This window comes from Pseudorasbora parva, chromosome 4 (assembly GCF_024679245.1).
Source record: "Pseudorasbora parva isolate DD20220531a chromosome 4, ASM2467924v1, whole genome shotgun sequence".
Lineage (NCBI taxonomy): Eukaryota > Metazoa > Chordata > Actinopteri > Cypriniformes > Gobionidae > Pseudorasbora > Pseudorasbora parva.
In genome coordinates this window covers 42,863,395-42,881,823 of record NC_090175.1, presented here as the reverse complement: position 1 = coordinate 42,881,823, position 18,429 = coordinate 42,863,395, and the positions used below count along the sequence as shown (strand labels likewise).

At 37.9% G+C, this 18,429-nt stretch overlaps 2 protein-coding genes across 2 annotated transcripts; both read right to left on the bottom strand.

Annotated features, from left to right (window-relative positions):
• Positions 1-321: 321 nt before the first annotated feature.
• Positions 322-4,068, bottom strand: si:dkey-256e7.8 (coiled-coil domain-containing protein 110). Its single transcript, XM_067442780.1, has 5 exons — positions 3,880-4,068; positions 2,878-3,371; positions 1,853-2,040; positions 590-1,018; positions 322-492 (listed from the first exon to the last, which is right to left on the bottom strand). The coding sequence occupies exons 2-5, from the start codon at positions 3,268-3,270 to the stop codon at positions 459-461; spliced, it is 1,044 nt and encodes a 347-aa protein (XP_067298881.1). The 5' UTR covers positions 3,271-3,371; positions 3,880-4,068; the 3' UTR covers positions 322-458.
• Positions 4,069-4,275: 207 nt separating this feature from the next.
• Positions 4,276-18,113, bottom strand: pdlim3a (PDZ and LIM domain 3a). The gene is made up of 7 exons (XM_067442778.1): positions 17,844-18,113; positions 10,321-10,472; positions 8,693-8,777; positions 8,431-8,618; positions 7,158-7,291; positions 6,757-6,868; positions 4,276-5,546 (listed from the first exon to the last, which is right to left on the bottom strand). The coding sequence occupies exons 1-7, from the start codon at positions 17,934-17,936 to the stop codon at positions 5,378-5,380; spliced, it is 933 nt and encodes a 310-aa protein (XP_067298879.1). The 5' UTR covers positions 17,937-18,113; the 3' UTR covers positions 4,276-5,377.
• Positions 18,114-18,429: the final 316 nt, after the last annotated feature.

Sequence of the window (18,429 nt, the reverse complement as noted above, 5' to 3'; positions counted from 1 at the left end):
ATATATATATATATATATATATATATATATATATATATATATATATATATATAATTTATTTATTTAATTTTTTAAGTTTGTCACTGTTTTATTAATTTTTAACTTTGTTTGATTTAATGTAGCCTACCCCTGACGGTAAAAAAAGTGATTGAAATTGTGAGTTGTAAGTAAAAATGCAACAACAAAAAAATGTAACAACAAAAAAAAGTAATATTGCTTGAGATTTTTATTTTTTATTTTTAGCCTTTAACAATAAAGAGAGACTTTAGGAGAGAGGGAGCATGGCAAAAACATACCAATAAACAAACAGCATATTTACAATAAAAGGAAATTGTTGATTCATTTTAGAATAATTACAAATATGCATTTAATACAATTTTAAAATTACAAAAAAAAGAAAAAAGAATATGTTAGGAAGAATATTTAAGAAAACAAATTTCCTCATCTTGGCTCTGTCTTCAAATTCCCCCTTTATCTGTTATGCTGTGTCTCCTATCAGTAAGAAAACATTGTGTAAATAATGTAAATAATGATCATCATCGAAATGCAAAACCATAAGACAATTTTTTATTGTTTCAACTAGTCTTACCCACACGATCCTAAACTAGTGGACTTTGTCGTGATGGACAGTAAAGCATTGCTCTCAAGGGGTTTCCCTGAAAACCTCTTGAGACCAGAAGCTTTGTTGTTTTCTTTCAGCTGCAGTGAGATGCTGTTAGTAAGGCTGATATATTCCTTATGGAGCCTCTTTACTTCCTGTCGCAGTAGATCCCTCTCAGTCTGTACAGTGAGAAGACAAGAATCAAGCTCATCCAGCTCCTGCTGAACTCTCTCTGCTCTACTCTCAGCATCTTTTATGACCTGACTGTTGTGGTCCAGACTCTCTCTCAGAGTCTGGTTTTCCTGTTGCAGCTGAGTTATTTCTGAATCCTGTTTCATTCTTTGAGATTCGACTGGTTCTGTTAGGTTCTGTTCCCCCTCTTGGTGTACAATAGAGTGCGGATCGGGCCGCATTTTTCTGTCCGAGCCCGACCCGCGTCCGACAGAGCAGTAACCGAACCCGGCCCGAGCCCGACAGGCATTCAAATATTTATGTCCGAGCCCGACCCGAGTCCGACAGTTAAAATCAATTATTTCCCCTCATATACTAATGACACGCACGTTTGTTTGTGTGGAAACCCCGCTTTTATTAAGCAGCTGTAGGAAGGCATTCTGAAATGTTTACAGACGAGCGCATCAGCGCGCACACGGGGCATCAAACCTTACACAGAGCCCAATCAAATAGCCAACTGAAATTAAAGGAACAAAGGTCTGCTAAAAATGGCCCAAGCTAACAAAACGGTGGTTCCTAAACTGCAACATGGGATCTATTTACATAATCTCTCCATCAAAGTTTAGGCTAATCGAGGTTTTATGTAGAAAAAGGATTGCATCAACTGTGGACGGCTTCAAGGCTGTCCTCCTGCCAGCAGCGCTGAAGTTGCACTCACTGGAATGACGAGGATGCCGCGGGCAATATGCACGCACGTGCACGCGTTGTTGTCACGGCGACATAAACAAATTTCCACATGCAGGAAGACGGATGTTAGGGTAATATTTTACATGTATTTTAATCACAAAAACAAACCATTGCATCAAGTTAAACAGGCCCATTGGCTACTTGCATAATAAGCAGTTTTAAATTTAAAAGGTTCAATGCCTTTTCGCGCTGACGTGACCGAGCCCGACCCGAACCCGAACGTCATTTCTAAATATCTGTCCGAACCCGGCCCGACCCGTCGGGTACCGTCGGAACCCGTCGGGCTCGGGTCGGGTATCCATCCTCTAGTGTACAACTGTTTTGCTCCTTTGCTGGTTCTGCTGACAGTAGTGTTCACAGCATTTGGTGACTCTCGGCGGATCTTCAGACTGAGGTCTGTTCTGCTTTAAGACCTCTGTAATTCTTTGCCTCATTTGCTGGTTTTTAATGAGAAGGTGTTTGTTCTTCGAGTCCAGGTCTTTGTTTACGTTTTTAAACTCTTTAAACCTCTTCACAAATATCTGCAGTAGAGGATGGATACCCGACCCGAGCCCGACGGGTTCCGACGGTACCCGACGGGTCGGGCCGGGTTCGGACAGATATTTAGAAATGACGTTCGGGTTCGGGTCGGGCTCGGTCACGTCAGCGCGAAAAGGCATTGAACCTTTTAAATTTAAAACTGCTTATTATGCAAGTAGCCAATGGGCCTGTTTAACTTGATGCAATGGTTTGTTTTTGTGATTAAAATACATGTAAAATATTACCCTAACATCCGTCTTCCTGCATGTGGAAATTTGTTTATGTCGCCGTGACAACAACGCGTGCACGTGCGTGCATATTGCCCGCGGCATCCTCGTCATTCCAGTGAGTGCAACTTCAGCGCTGCTGGCAGGAGGACAGCCTTGAAGCCGTCCACAGTTGATGCAATCCTTTTTCTACATAAAACCTCGATTAGCCTAAACTTTGATGGAGAGATTATGTAAATAGATCCCATGTTGCAGTTTAGGAACCACCGTTTTGTTAGCTTGGGCCATTTTTAGCAGACCTTTGTTCCTTTAATTTCAGTTGGCTATTTGATTGGGCTCTGTGTAAGGTTTGATGCCCCGTGTGCGCGCTGATGCGCTCGTCTGTAAACATTTCAGAATGCCTTCCTACAGCTGCTTAATAAAAGCGGGGTTTCCACACAAACAAACGTGCGTGTCATTAGTATATGAGGGGAAATAATTGATTTTAACTGTCGGACTCGGGTCGGGCTCGGACATAAATATTTGAATGCCTGTCGGGCTCGGGCCGGGTTCGGTTACTGCTCTGTCGGACGCGGGTCGGGCTCGGACAGAAAAATGCGGCCCGATCCGCACTCTAATCTGCAGTTCTGTTTTGCATTCATTGGAATACTTTGCCGTCTTTTTAAGCTTCTTCTTAACCTCTAGGTTTTCCTTCTCTAATTGTGTGCACTTTTCTAAATAAACCTCAAATGGACATTGACGAGTTGGCTTAGCTGCAAAATCTTTACAGCCTGCTTCAGGTTTCATGGCTTTATTTTCTTTCTTACTCAGTATTAAGTTGTCCTCCTCGAGAGGCACCATTACTTTGCTCAGTTTCCGCACAGTGTCTTCAAGGTCTGTGGTTGCTTTAGACTCGCTGTCCATAACATTGGTATTGTCTCCTCCTCCACTTTCGCTTACTTGCATGGCAGGGTCAGAATTTAACCCACATGACAAACTACTGTCTGAATATCTGCACTTCTCCATGATATCAGTAGAACTTAAGAGTTCAGTGTCTCCCTTTTCTGCTCTACACTCCTTCAACCTGTTTGCCAGTTATGCAGCTTCTTTTATTTTGGTTGTGATTCCTGAAAAGGATAATCTAGTTATCTCAAATGCAGTAGCACCCCATTGCAATGAATTTACTATTTTAGAAATTTATAAAAATGTATAAAAATATCTACTGGCGTCTAGTCTTGCTCGCAACTGCACTCGTCAAAGAATGGTTTTGTGAATGGTAGGCCTCACTTTCATGGTAACGTTAATGGAAGTAAATATATGGTAGCCTAAACGTTTTACATTAAGTTCCAATGTATTATATTATATTTTAATTATAATAGCTATCATAGTTTAATATAATATAATTTATAACGGAGCAATCTAACTTTAAAATTAACAGAGAAAACTAGATAAACAATGATTTGTTTATAACAGGCCCTGTTTTGTATCAGTTAGCCTTTAGACCGTTATACCTAGGCTAGGACATTCTCTAGGCCTACGTGTTTATGGATGAAAAAGTAAGCTACATACCGCGAAGAAAAGTACAGCCTACTGATAATTTGATTAACATAATACGTCTTGCTTGCTTCCACTCACATTACAGTAGTTTGATGAGTGTATCTGGTAACCAAGGCGATGCTAGACTCGCGATGGCATAGTTACTACGCTACACGAATTCATAGCCTCGTGACGAGTAATCTTTTTAAATCCAGAGCTCCTTATGCCTCAATAATCAAACAAAATGTGATGTTCCAAATCCGTAATTGTAATCGACCAACGATAACATATTAACCACGTGACTGCTGAATATGCCTACTATTTAAAAACAAAGGTTTTTTTTTTTTTTTTTTTTTTTAAGTAGCCTATGGATCAAGGGTAGACACTAAAAGCAACTTTTATGTTCCATATTTTGCTTCATTGAAACAAAATGTCTGAATTTCACATTTAAAACAGTTTTGTAATGATTTTACCTCAACATTTATTTTTGCTACACTTAAATTACTTATATATTTGTCTTACTCCTGTGCCAGTCCCAAACAAAATTGTATTTAAATCAGTTATTTTATTTCCATCAAACTGATTTTTTTTGCCACTAATAAAAACTCCAAAGTCACCTTTAAAAGACAATAGTGAAGAGCATGCTTGAGATGAAAAGACGCGTGCAGAAAACACAATAACAATAAGGCCACATTAGCCTACTTAAGGTGATTTCTTTATGACAGAAGCAAAACAAAGGATTTAGAATTGAAATTAAAAGATTAGTTAAAGCTACACTGTGTGATTTTTCTCCCCATCTAGCGGTGAAAAGGTATATGAACATCCAGTGAATTATAGTTTCTGTTCCTCTCAATTTTGATTCCGTTTTAACTCCTATGGTGGCTGATTTAGTCCAAGATTAACATGGCAATCCCCCTCTTCACATTCGACACGATGCCATCGAATGTTAAAACGCGAAAGGCAAAGCTTGAATTTACGGTTATGTCCCTCTTTGGCTAATGTACTTTCAAGATGGAGGGGCAACATGGCAACCAGCATTCGAACCCCTCTCCCGTATGTATTTTTAATGGCATATTATAAACTTACGAGAATACTTTATTACTTGAAAGAAGTAATACATTAATGAGCACATATATTTTTTGAAAGAACTAAGTGTTTTTAGCTAAGAATAAACTAAAAAAGTTACACAGTGTAGCTTTAACTTCAAAATGAAAAGTAGCCTACAATATCATGAAAGTTTCGTAATGAAGTGAGCTAATCCTTTAAGGAAGGCTTTCTTGTACAATACTTATTTAGAAATTCTTCTTGTGACCTGCAAGCAATTTAAACATGATGGAAATGATACAAAGACACAAAACCACTTGTTGCAAGTCTTATTGGACATTATGTTTTATGTGCCCTGTCCTGCTTAAACACAGATAAGAAAATTATGAGTGAAAACCCAGCATCTCAGCACACACGACACGGCAATGCACTAAACCTGTGTCCCTCAGTATGTGGTTGACCTGATTATGCATGATTTGTGGCACAACCTTTGTGTCTGTGGTTAAAACAAGATGTTAATGCACTGAGCTGACTAATCAGAAGAGTGAGAAGGTCAGAGGTCTGGACTCTCAGGAGGTTTTGCCCGGGCATGAGCGTGGGTTTCACAGTACAGCTCATCATCTATGAAGTAGTATCCTTTCTGCTTTAGGTTTTCCTCACATTCTGTACACACAAAACAGTCTGGGTGACGAAACTTATCCTGAACCCTCACAACCGTCCCACTGAGAAAAGAGAGGGAGAGAGAGAGAGAGAGAGAGAGAGAGAGAGAGAGAGAGAGAGAGAGAGAGAGAGAGAGAGAGAGAGAGGTTATCCTAGATTCATGAAAAAATAATTCTTAAGTTTTATATATAATAATAAATATTAAAAATATTAAATATATTTAACGTAAGAAAACTGGTCTAATGCCTAGTGTATATATATATATATATATATATATATATATATATATATATATATATATATATATATATATATATATATATATACACACTCACCTAAAGGATTATTAGGAACACCATGCTAATACGGTGTTTGATCCCCTTTCGCATTCAGAACTGCCTTAATTCTACGTGGCATTGATTCAACAAGGTGCTGAAAGCATTCTTTAGAAATGTTGGCCCATATTGATAGGATAGCATCTTGAAGTTGATGGAGATTTGTGGGATGCACATACAGGGCACGAAGCTCCCGTTCCACCACATCCCAAAGATGCTCTATTGGGTTGAGATCTGGTGACTGTGGGGGCCATTTTAGTACAGTGAACTCATTGTCATGTTCAAGAAACCAATTTGAAATGATTCGAGCTTTGTGACATGGTGCATTATCCTGCTAGAAGTAGCCATCAGAGGATGGGTACATGGTGGTCATAAAGGGATGGACATGGTCAGAAACAATGCTCAGGTAGGCCGTGGCATTTAAACGATGCCCAAATGGCACTAAGTGTGCCAAGAAAACATCCCCCACACCATTACACCACCATCACCAGCCTGGACAGTGGTAACAAGGTAACAACTGTATATCTTACTGATCCCAAACATTTGAACCCGTAGTGTGCAACCTTGGGAATATGGGAAAATATTAGAGACTTTTGATTGGAGACCAATAGTGGACATTTATAAATAATTAAACAAATCTCAAAATGAAAACCCATTTTTCATTCTGTGCATTGTAATGTTGTGATGTCTAAATTTCCTTGTAGCTTAACATTTAAAATATGTTTTTTTTTCACGGCCAAATCGTGTTGAATTTTAATGCAACATTTATCATTCATCATTATAAACATTATATTGTTCTAATTATATTTATTTTGTTTATAGGACTGAATTTTCTTTACATATCTAGAAGAAATACTTGGTGGCTCATATTACCAAGAATGTTGGTCTATGTAGATACATTTCCTGGCAATGCAATGGCTCCAGTGAGCTGACTTACACGATGCCGTTACCACACTTCTCACACATTGGTAACTTGTGCAAGTTCCCTGCAGGAGCAGAGGGCTTGGTCATGGGGGCACAGACTTTCCTTGTCACTAATGGACGTTTACCTGTCAAAGATAAAAAGATTGCAAATTTTTAAAGTATCGTTTTTTTATACCTTAAACATTTCAATCTGATTCTATTAGTTTACGTGTAGTACATCAATTTAGAACAACATGTAACGCACATATTGGCATATGCCTTCATGATCTAAAATATGTCCTACATTTTTTTTTAGCAAACAATCCAAGACGTATAGCTAATAATGTTATATTTAAAGAATTTGGCGTATCTTTATCCATTACTGTTGATACTGTTGAGGTTTTGTGTGAGTTTGTGTGTACATGCGTGTCATACCCTCACTGTTGATAAAGCTCTGTAAGGCTTTAAAGGATCCAGACTGTCGTGGTTCGTGGGGTTCATCCTCATCCTGATTTCTCAGCAGCATCCGATACACATCTGAATCCTCTATGTTGCTAAGCTTCCTGGGACTAGACACACATCATTTCACTGTAGTCCCCTACATAAGAATCAAACCAAGCTAACACAAATATTTTTTTTAAACGAATCACTAACGTTCCCATTAAGTTATGAAAATGTTATTTCTGAATGTCCCCTGAATGTTCAAAACTGTTCATTTTTAAAGGTACATTACATTTAATTATTTGACCAACATTATAGTAATGTTATTACCTTGAATGTTCTCTGAACATTGTTTTACATGGTAACATTTAAAAAATATTAGACAAACATCCAACTAAAACATTTCATAAACGTTCCATGAATGAGGAGACCAGATCACTTTAAACTAAAATTATATTAATGTTACTGGAAGAATGTTCATAACTTTGAGAGAACCTTACCAGAATCTTAGTAAAAGTTCTGAGAATGTTCCTTATTAAAGGGATACCGCTTTTTCATATTAAACTATGTTATTCCCTTAACTAAAACTAGTTGATACATACCTCTCTCGTCTAAGTGCGTGCACTAAATTGCTCTGACGCACGGCGACGATCCGATAGCATTTAGCTTAGCCTACTAAGCCTAGTTCATTCACTATGGTACCAAACAGAGATCAAGTTAGAAGCAACCAAACACCTCCACGTTACACCTATTTAAATACAGTTACACGAGTAGTTGATTAAGTATGATGGAACGATTAAGTATGATGACACAAAATAAAACGTGGGGCTTTTCTAAGCGGATTCAAAAGGAGAACTATATAATGTATGGCGGAATAGTAATTCTGAGAGTACTTCGACTCGGCGCAGTAAAAAGTCCCGGCTGAAACATCCTCCCTCACATCTCCCCCTCCCTCTCTCATTTCTGTTAATAAGGGGGAGGGGGAGATGTGAGGGAGGATGATCGCACGTCTGAGCGATTAAGTGCACGCACTCAGATGAGAGAGGTATGTATCAACTCATCTTAGTTAGGGGAATAACATATAGTTTAATATGAAAAAACGTATCCCTTTAACTGGTTCGATTTTATAGTTCAAATAATGATAGGAACCATAACAATGTTTCCTGGTAAGCTCAGCAGTACTAATATTCTGTTCTGATTATTTACTGTACTAGAAGTATTTCGATTAAGTAGTTTAGGTTCCGGTATGACTACCTGTAACATTCACCTTTCTGGTTTGTTATGGATGAGGCCTTTGAGTTGTCCTTGTAAGGCATCCCGGATATTGCCTGAAGAGTAAAGGCCAATGGGGGAGTTGTAGGTTGGGCTCACCACCTGATGCGTTTCATCGATGTTGGCTGCAGCCACAAAGGGCGAAGCCCTCCGATTATGGCCTGTTCCTATTGGTCTGTACTCCTGTCGGCCAAAATTATAAGCATCAAAGATAATATCAAAAAATATACAGTTGTGCAAACTATGAAGACACTTACTTGTCTCTCTGCCTCTAGGTTAATTTTAAATGGATTGGCTTTGTAATCTTCAGTAATATTTGGTGACCACAGCTTAGTATCTGGTCTGCAAAACAATAACAATTATTTATTGTTTTTCTTATTTGCTCTGAATACATTTTAATCATGATAAGTAGCTGTGGCATGTTAATGACAATGTTAATAATATGCTTGGTGTTGATCTAGGTATACTACTGCAGAGCATAGCTACTGTTATTATACACAGACACGCAGTGGCGTAACTAAAACACCAAAGCTCATTTTGACGTATTGGGGGCGCTTATACATCAAAATGAGCTTTGGCGTGCATATGGTACACAGTTTTTTGCGTGCATATGATATGCACTATGGCGTATGAAGGGTGGTAGCATTGCGGATACAATGTTATATCAGATGTAAAATATGTACAATAACAATTGCAGAAAAAATTGTATTAAGATGTCCGGAAATCAATTAAATAGTTCATGTATTGATATAGAGCTCGTTTAATTATTGAATATAATAATATTATACAATATAGTGTTGTGACAAGATTTTTCACGTGAATAAAGGCATATAGATTTGCACACTTTGCTTATAATCCCTGGTCTAGTCTGTTAAACTTGTCAGAAGTTCTCGTTTCTAATCTGCCCTCGTAGCCTATTTTTTCTCTCATCAAAACCGAATACCATCAGTGGTTGTACATCAAGAGCAGGGACAGTTTTTGTGCATTTTGTTTCGTGATCTGACCGGAACAAATAGAAAGTCCCTGCAACGGCGTTGAGCGTTAGATTAAAGCGCTCGTCTGTGTGAAGACTGCATGAGCAGCGAGAGAAATCTGCTCCGCTGATAACAGCGGCAACGAGCGCCAGATCACCTCTTATTTAACAAACAAATTAAATGATACTCTTCTAGTTAACCAGAGATGTTTTGTTTGTATTAGTTAGGTTCATCCGTGAAGCAAGATGTTTTAAAAAAGTGGTGGGGACATGTCCCACCCGTCCCACCCGCAAATTACGCCTATGCAGACACGTTATTGTGAGCATGTAAGATGTCATATAGTCCTCCTGCATGAATTAACATACATAAATCCTGGTGCAGGCAGGTGGAGCTGGTGGAGGTGGAGGGTTTCAGAGGAACTCAGATAGTGCTCTGCAGGACTAGCCTATAGCAAACGCTGAACCAGACTTTTTAAATGTTGAGCAAACATCTCATTGTCTGCAGAATCAGCTCATGCCATGGTACTGGTGTGTTCAATTCTATCTCATTACCAATTTGTACGTATGTGTATGAGGTGGCTAATTCGTATTAATTCAAACAACCTCACTTGTATGAATTTGTATGATTTGTGTAAACCGAAGTAATGGGTAGGTTTGGGCGGGGTTAGGGGTCATTTGTGGTCAACTCATCAGATATGTATGATTTAGGAAAAATAATATGTGTGCGGTCGTACATGAATTAGCCACCTTATAAAAAACATTCAAATTGCCATGAGGTTGGTGTGACAATATTTATGCTGATTTAAAAAAAAGCTTACGCACATTAACTACCCCTTTATGTGGGTGCAGTGCACAGCTGATAGTCAAGTTTTACTCAAGCACATTCATTTGGAGCTATAGGTGACCTCTGACCTCTCAACAGTAAGTGTGATCTGATAGGTGGCATCCTTGATTAGATTCTGAGCCTCAGCAAGCATCATGTTTTCTGCAGAAACACCATCAATAGCTAAAATGATGTCTCCAGGAGAGAGGTTGACTCTGGAAGCTTTACTTCCTGGTGATATCTGAAAACACAGAATATTAGACAACATAAGCAGAAGCTAATTAGTGATAGCAAATTGTGGTATACGTGTCCATACAGTGGAATCTTTACTTATTTTTATAAAGTAACTGGTAACACTTTATTTTAAGGTGACGGTTACTGAAGTGACATGCACTTACTATAGTAATAATAACAGTAAATTATGCATAATTACAAGCGACCTAAACCAAACCTTAAGCATAAACATAACCCTAAGTACATGTAGTTAATTAATATTACTCAGTACTTATTTGTGTTATTACACTGTAACAATGCCACCTTAAAGTAAACTGTAACCAATTATTCCCTCAAAAAATAAAAATACATAATTTTTTTGGAAAAAATATTTTAAAATTGAATAAATGAGGTCTTTGAGGAACGTTTATTGCCTCACAATCATCACTGTATTGCATTGCATAATATGTTTTGCCCCCATAACAATACAGTGGAAAACTAAGCATTTAAATATCATCTTACCAAGACATATGCCATATACCAGTGACAACTGATATTTATATGCATTTTATGTAAATTGCCTGCTATACTATTATTAATATCTCATTATTTTAAATGACATGCTATCAGTATCTTATTTTTTGGCCAAGTATATATAAGCAACTGCGGCATAATTGCATGTTTCTGAAGTATGAAGACTATATTTTCTTATAATAGTATATGAACCATAGAAGCCTGAAGTATCAAATACGATACTCAACAAAAAACAATTTTTTTTTTAGCTTTTAAAAATACTGTTTAATTTTTTTCTGACTAAGAACTTGTTACATGTGTTTTGATTTTTCCATTTCTTTATCGTAAAAATTATTATTTGTCATTGACCCTAATATAGGGTTGGAACAACATAAAGGTGAGTAAATTATAATATTTTTGGTTGAACTATCCATTTAATATCTCAAGATTGTATGCGTAAGTGTGTATGTGTATATGCAGGCTAAGTCCTTGTCATCATTGGTATGCGCACCCGTGTAAACTACTCTACAGTAAACATGCTGGAGGAAATAACAGTCTCCAGAGCAGATCTGCAGTCCTGCTGAAGCTCTAGAGATGAATTATATGAAGCTACACATGCATTGCATTATTTGACTTGCATTACATGGGCAGAATGGCATATATATTAGTCTAAGAACCAAATATAAAGGTGCATCCATCAGCCATACATCAAGGCATTCTGGATGCAGTGCACTTTTCTGCACTGGTTTGGCTTTGGATCAGGCCCTGACTCCTAAATAAGCTCTTCATCAGCAAGCAGAAAGAAGGATCAAGAACTCAATATGTTTCTTATAGTCTCTTATCCACTCATCCCAGATGTACTTTCAATAATGCAGACCAGCTATCCTAAATAAAAAGCAAAAATGCAACATTTAAATATATATAACATATAAATATATAAATATATATATAGTTCAGATGCAAAATTGTTCAGATGCAAAAGCCTCTAAGGCCGTCTGATGTTTTTATTTAAAATAAGCATTTTTGTCAGGCGTCCATGTATAGGTTTCTACCTAAGTACTTGTACTTCTGAATGGGCTGAGGCTGGGATTTATTGAGAGCATTCACTCAGTATCGTTATCCCATTTTTGACCAAAGTGGCTTTTGCATATTGGGTAATGTTAAGGGTAAAACATAAAATGGGTAAAACAAACACTATATTGTCAAAAGTATTGGGACACCACTCCGAATCATTGAATTCAGGTGTTCCAATCACTTGTGAAAGAATGGAGCTGTGTCCGAAAACTTAAAGGGAGAGTTCACCCAAAAATTAAAATGTGATGTTTATCTGCTTACCCCCAGTGCATAAAAAAATGTGTCTTTGTTTCTTTAGTAGAATACAAATGAAGATTTTTAACTTCAACCATTGCAGTCTGCCAGTCATAATGCATGTGAATGGGTAAAAAATGAGAGTAAAAAAAAAATGCTTAGACAGCATGCACAAAAAACCTGCTGCTCTTGACGACACATTGATGTCTTTAGACATGAACCGATCGGTTTCTGTGAGAAACGGAACAGAATTTATGTTATTTTTTTACCTCATATCCAGACGAATCTCATCTAGTGTTCCCATCCGCCACTTCTGTCTGGTAAGGTCAAACTATCGCGATCATATATTATGTAGATGCCTCATTCGGCCGATCCACGCAGGCACTAATGAGGAATCTATATATATCTATGAACGCGCCAGTTTGACCTTACCATATGGAAGTAATAGCCGATGTGAACACTAGATGAGATTCGTCAATATGTTCTAAGTTAAAAAACAAACAAACAATCGTTTCATGTCTTGAGACATCAATGTGTTTTCACGAGCAGCAGGGTTTTTGTGCATGTTGTCTAAGCATGTTATTTTTTACTCTGATAGAGTTGTTACCCATTCACATGCACTATGACTGGCAGACTGCAACTGTTGAAGTTAAAAATATTAATTTGTGTTCTACTAAAGAAACAAAGACATCTTGGATACACTGGGGGTAAACAGATAAACATTTCATTTTCATTTTTGGGTGAACTGTCCCTTTAAGCAGCTGACTTGTTGCCTTGCTGCCTAATCAGACAATGACTTCATAAGACAGCGTTTGTTCATGAAGGCACCTCACTGAACTGATTTTGAACAGACTTCTAAGGCAATGTATCAATTTAAGGATCTACAGCAAAATAGAGAGAGATTTGGTGAGAACTAAACAACTGATTTAACATTATTTAATTACTACATTAGTAATTTCTCGCTAGAAATGTCAGAAGTGGAAAATGTTGGTCAAAAGCATATATTTACACACAAACTGACCAGCAAACCCAACTTTCGGACGCCATCATTTTTTTCTCTAGCTCAACTGTTACAGAATGGAACGCACAGTATTGGGGAATATCAAAGGCAGTGAAGGATACATTCATCCTGCCTATAAAACTTGATCAGATGAAGGTCTCTCAAGATGTGGAGCTATAGATTTGGACGTGCCTTGATGCCTTTCCACCTTGAAATGTGTCCTCTTAAGGCAGCATTTTCTAGGTTTCGGACACAGCCTGGGTCGATCTCAGGAGCTTAGTGAATTCAAGCGTGGACCGATGATACCATTAGTGATATTTCTTCACTACTAAATATTTCACTGTCAACTGTTAGTGGTATTATAACAAAGTGTAAGCAGTTAGGAACAACAGCAATTCAGCCACAAAGTGGTAGGCCACGTAAAATCACCCAGCAGGGTCAGCGCATGCTTAGGTGCACAAGTCGCCAACTTTCTGCAGAGTCAATAGCTCCAGACCTTCAAACATTGTGTGGCCTTCAGATCAGCTCAAGAACCGTGTGTAGAGGGCTTTATGGAATAGGTTTCTATGGCCAAGCAGCTGCATCCAAGCCTTATATTACCAACGCAATACAAAGCGTCAGATGCAGTGGTGTAAACGCACCCTCACTGGACTCTAGAGCAGTGGAAATGTGTTCTCTGAAGTGATGAATCACGCTTCTCTGTCTGGAAATCCAATGGATGAGTCTGGGTTTGGCATCAAACATCAGTGCCTGTACAAATGCGCTTCTAGAAAAGTGGCGAAGAAAGGCAGGCATCCCAAAACCTTTGGCAATATAGTGTATATATAAAATGTCAAAATAAATTATTTAAATTCAGATATACTGCAAGACAGCGGACTGACTTAAATACATGAAATGCAGCTCTGTGCCCAGACCCCAAAAAATGGGAAGTATAATAGACCAGAATAGACTAAATCAAGTTGATTATTGTAAAACAAATCTTTTTTCTTTTTTTTTTATCTAGAAAAACGTAAATCAACAAAAAAATTATCTGCGCAGAATTAACCAACCGTGCTAAACCATAACAACTGACTCATTTTACATTCCAAAGAGCTCCGTTATCAGCCCCACAGTGGAAAACCTTTTTGCCAGATGCATGACAGAAATGAACTGCCTTAATTATGTTCTTATACAAACTATGTTTTGAATAAGCACTTTTTAACTGTTCTCTGATGTTGAGTTGAGTATTTCTCTAGGCTTGAAATCAAAAATAGAAGATCAGTATTTGTTTGTGGCAAAAAAAATTATATTTATATTTAATAAAGCTTTTAAAACTAATTACATTAATTATACATGGATTTCCTTAAAATCGTGTGTAAAAAGTATGAGTGTGGATTAGTAATCTGGCCCCATGGTATGAAGGAGAAAAAAATGTTGGCCCTCTTATAAGTTTCCCATTCTTAGTTTATACAAACAAATGTATTTTTGAAGTATTATTAAAGGGGGGGGGGGTGAAATGCTGTTTCATGCATACTGATCTTTTTACACTGTTAAAGACTTGGAATCCCATACTAAACATAGACAAAGTTTCAAAAGTTAAGGTGGAGGTTTGATGGGAGTATTTCTTTGTCAAAAATACTACTTCCGGTTAGTCATAAGTTTTGGCAAGTTTTTTGAGATCATGCGTCCCCTTTGACGTTAATGGGGGCGGAATTTCCTTGTATGGGCCTTACGGACAATTCTACCGGAAGCGCGTGAGAGAGAGAGAGAGAGAGAGAGAGAGAGAGAGAGAGAGAGAGAGAGAGAGAGAGAGAGAGAGAGAGAGAGAGAGGGAGAGAGAGAGGGAGAGAGCGAAAGTAACAGGCTACACCCATCAAAGCGCTGGCTTGTAGGATGCTGGACAGGTGATGTGCACATAACAATGTCACCAAAAAAGTGCGTTTTTGGTTGCCAGACCAAGACAGTCCTGCACAGATTCCCCAAAAACCCCGCGTTAAGGCAACAGTGGATGTAATTTGCTTTTGCGGATCAGCAACTGAGTTGTGCGAATGTTTATATCTGTTCGCTGCATTTCGGTGCCGACTGTTTCATAAACAAGGCCCAGCTCGACGCCGGATTTTCCCGATCACCTAATGCTGAATGATGGAGCAGTCCCAACGTTAGAACCGCAGGCGGTGAGTGAGACTGCTTCAAATGTCTGTGTTTTTGCCTATGCCCATCAAGTAGCCCAAACATGATCACGTATAGTTAATTGATCAATGGAGCATGCGATGTGTAGTGCGTGTAAATTTGTTTAGCTGGCCACTATATGTGTAACTTTATGTTTGTGCATTGTAAAAGCACTCCAAACAACAATACACAAAGAGGGGGGAAATATGTTGAACTAAATAAGCGCGCTTCTTCATTCAAATGCGCTACTATTCCGTGTCTTTCTATGTAAACACTAACTTAACCTGTCTACACAAACCACGCGTAAACACACAAACACACGTGCACAACTGCACTTCCCACATGTACACCTTCAAAGACAAAAATACGACGATATAATTCAAGTATAAATATGTAAATAACACAAGTCGCTAAGCATATTATATAGTTAGTGTATAACTTGTACCACATAGAGACGTCCTGCTCTAGTCGTTTTTGCTGCTGCTCCTGTTCAACTGCAGCCTCTGGGTCTGATTCCGGATCATAGATGTATGGCTGTATCTGATTAAAAGCCATATTTTTATTTTGAATAAAGTTTTTTTCCCGCTGTTAGGGATGACACAGCTTTACGACGCACTCGACTCAACACAATAGCAGCGCTGCTGCACACGTCATTATTTAGCTCCACTCACACGACACGCCCCCACCCGCTCGGCTTTTTTCGGAAAGACTCAGAACAGCGCATCTTTCTTATATAATTATAAAAAAAATAAAGACTTTCGGAGATATGCAGGATGCAATGCTACTCTATAGGTACTCAAGATTGACATGACACTGACTGAAACTGAGTGTTTCACCCCCCCTTTAAGCAGTTCTGTACATCTATTGTAATGTTTCAATATTGTTTCTGGGTAAAGGCAAAATGCCACAAATAGTGTAAATCTAGACTAAATCAGTTTTAAATGTCTCTCCTACAGCAGTTCCACACAGTCTGAAGGCCAACAAATCCCACTCTTACATTTTGAGCACAGTCCAACAACCTGCTGCTGGTAAAACAGGTCTGGTTTCCCAACATACTTCGATTAATAAAGTCCAGGTTACAATCCTAGCTGTAAGTAAAAAAAAAAATTAAAAAAAAGATTTTCCCAAAGCAGAGAGACAGAGGACAGGAGGGTGTTTGACCAAAAATGGCTGCAATGTTGAGATTAGGTAACAGTGTCATGCTGAACCCACAGAGTGAGCAGAGAATGTTCCAAGTGTGAAATCTCATTAAAGCAAAGTAGAAATCCAAAACTAGAGCTGCACCAGGAACAAAAGCATAAAACCTCTGTGCAAACAGATCAGCACAATAACTTCATTGTGTGTTTCAATACGTGATCTTTGATCTTGTTATAGGCTGTAACCTTTTAAACACAGCAAAAGTTACTGAAATAAGTTGATCATTGTGTGAAGATTCAGTTTGTATCACATCATGTGAAATTTAAGCAGTTTTTAAGCAGCTGCTTAAAAAGACCTATCCTTAAAGTGAGTTCACACAAATACGAAACGTGTAATCATTATCACTCAAGTTGTTCCAACTTGACTCCTTTCTGCAATGGGACACAAAAGCCCCAGTTCTCGTTTGGATAAGAGCAGCCAAGATATTCCTCAAAACATCTCCTTTTGAATTCCATTGAAGGTTTGGAATGACATGATGATTTAATATTTGGTTGAACTATCCCTTTAAGAGCCGAAAAGACAGAGTTGTTTAAATAAGTATACGCTCCAATCTCTCTTTCTTTTCCTTTTGGACTCTCGCTGACATTTGTTTAACTCTAGAATACACAAATCCACGGCCACAACAGGTGTGGGGATCCAAATGTTAGTTCCAACATGATTCATCAACAATTTTAGCTACATACATGCACACACAGTGCAACATAAATAGAGCATGAGGACAGCATTCTTCCCCATAAAAAAAAAATTCTCTTTGTTAGGCATTTTATAATGCAAACCTCAATTCATGCCGATTTTTTTTTATACAATCAAGTTGTCATATTTATTTTCTTTTACTACTCCTTCTCTATTCAATATTTAATTCATTCTCATGCATTGTGAAGTGTCCTTTTCTAATTGAGCTATTAATGAATTAATGAAAAAAGATTCAATTTTATTTTATTTTTTCAAAAAAATTATATTTATACTGACATATCTCTAATATTAGTTATATTTTTTACATCTATCTATAATAACAATAACAGTAAGTAATATTATTATTATGAATATGTGGGAATGAATCAGAGAAAACTGAATTTTTATAGGACATATGAATACACACAATGCTGTTTCTATAAATAGTCAGCTGCCCTTTTGACCATGATAAAGTTAATTATAGCTCAGAGTGCACTTTTGTTTTACAATGAATTACAACTTAATTAAATCCCAAACAGGTAAATGTACGCACACACTCACTTTGGCGACGGTGAGAGGTTGGCTGAAGTCCTGTCCTCCAATAAGTCGAAAGCCCCACGGTGCGGGTCCCTCCAGCACAACAGCGAACGGCATATCCACAGCAGGTGTGTGTGTATATGTGTGTCTCGAGATGGATGGTGTGTTCAGCTCTAAATCCTTTTGAGCAGAGGGAAGACCACTCCTCCAGAGTGAGGGCTATCTCTCTCTTTCTATCTTTTTCTCTCACTTTATTTTCTTTTTAATAATGTTCTTCCCTCTCTATCTGTCACTGTTTCCATCCCATCTCCCCCTGCTCCCTTCCACTAAGTTCTCATTTTACTCACTACATTTTTGTGCCACTCTCTTTACATTTACTTCTTAATCTGTTTTTATCACAACTTATCCTGCACCTCACTTTTGTATCAGAACAATACAGCAGTATTGGGTATGGCAAGCCATGTTTTCACATTCGATTTCAGAACTAAGATAATTTTTTCCAGTGGTACAGTTCTCCCAAACATAATTTTGTCATCATTTAGACGTTTACTCACGCTCAAGTTGTTCCAAACCCATATGAATTGCTGAACACAAAATCAAATATTTTGAA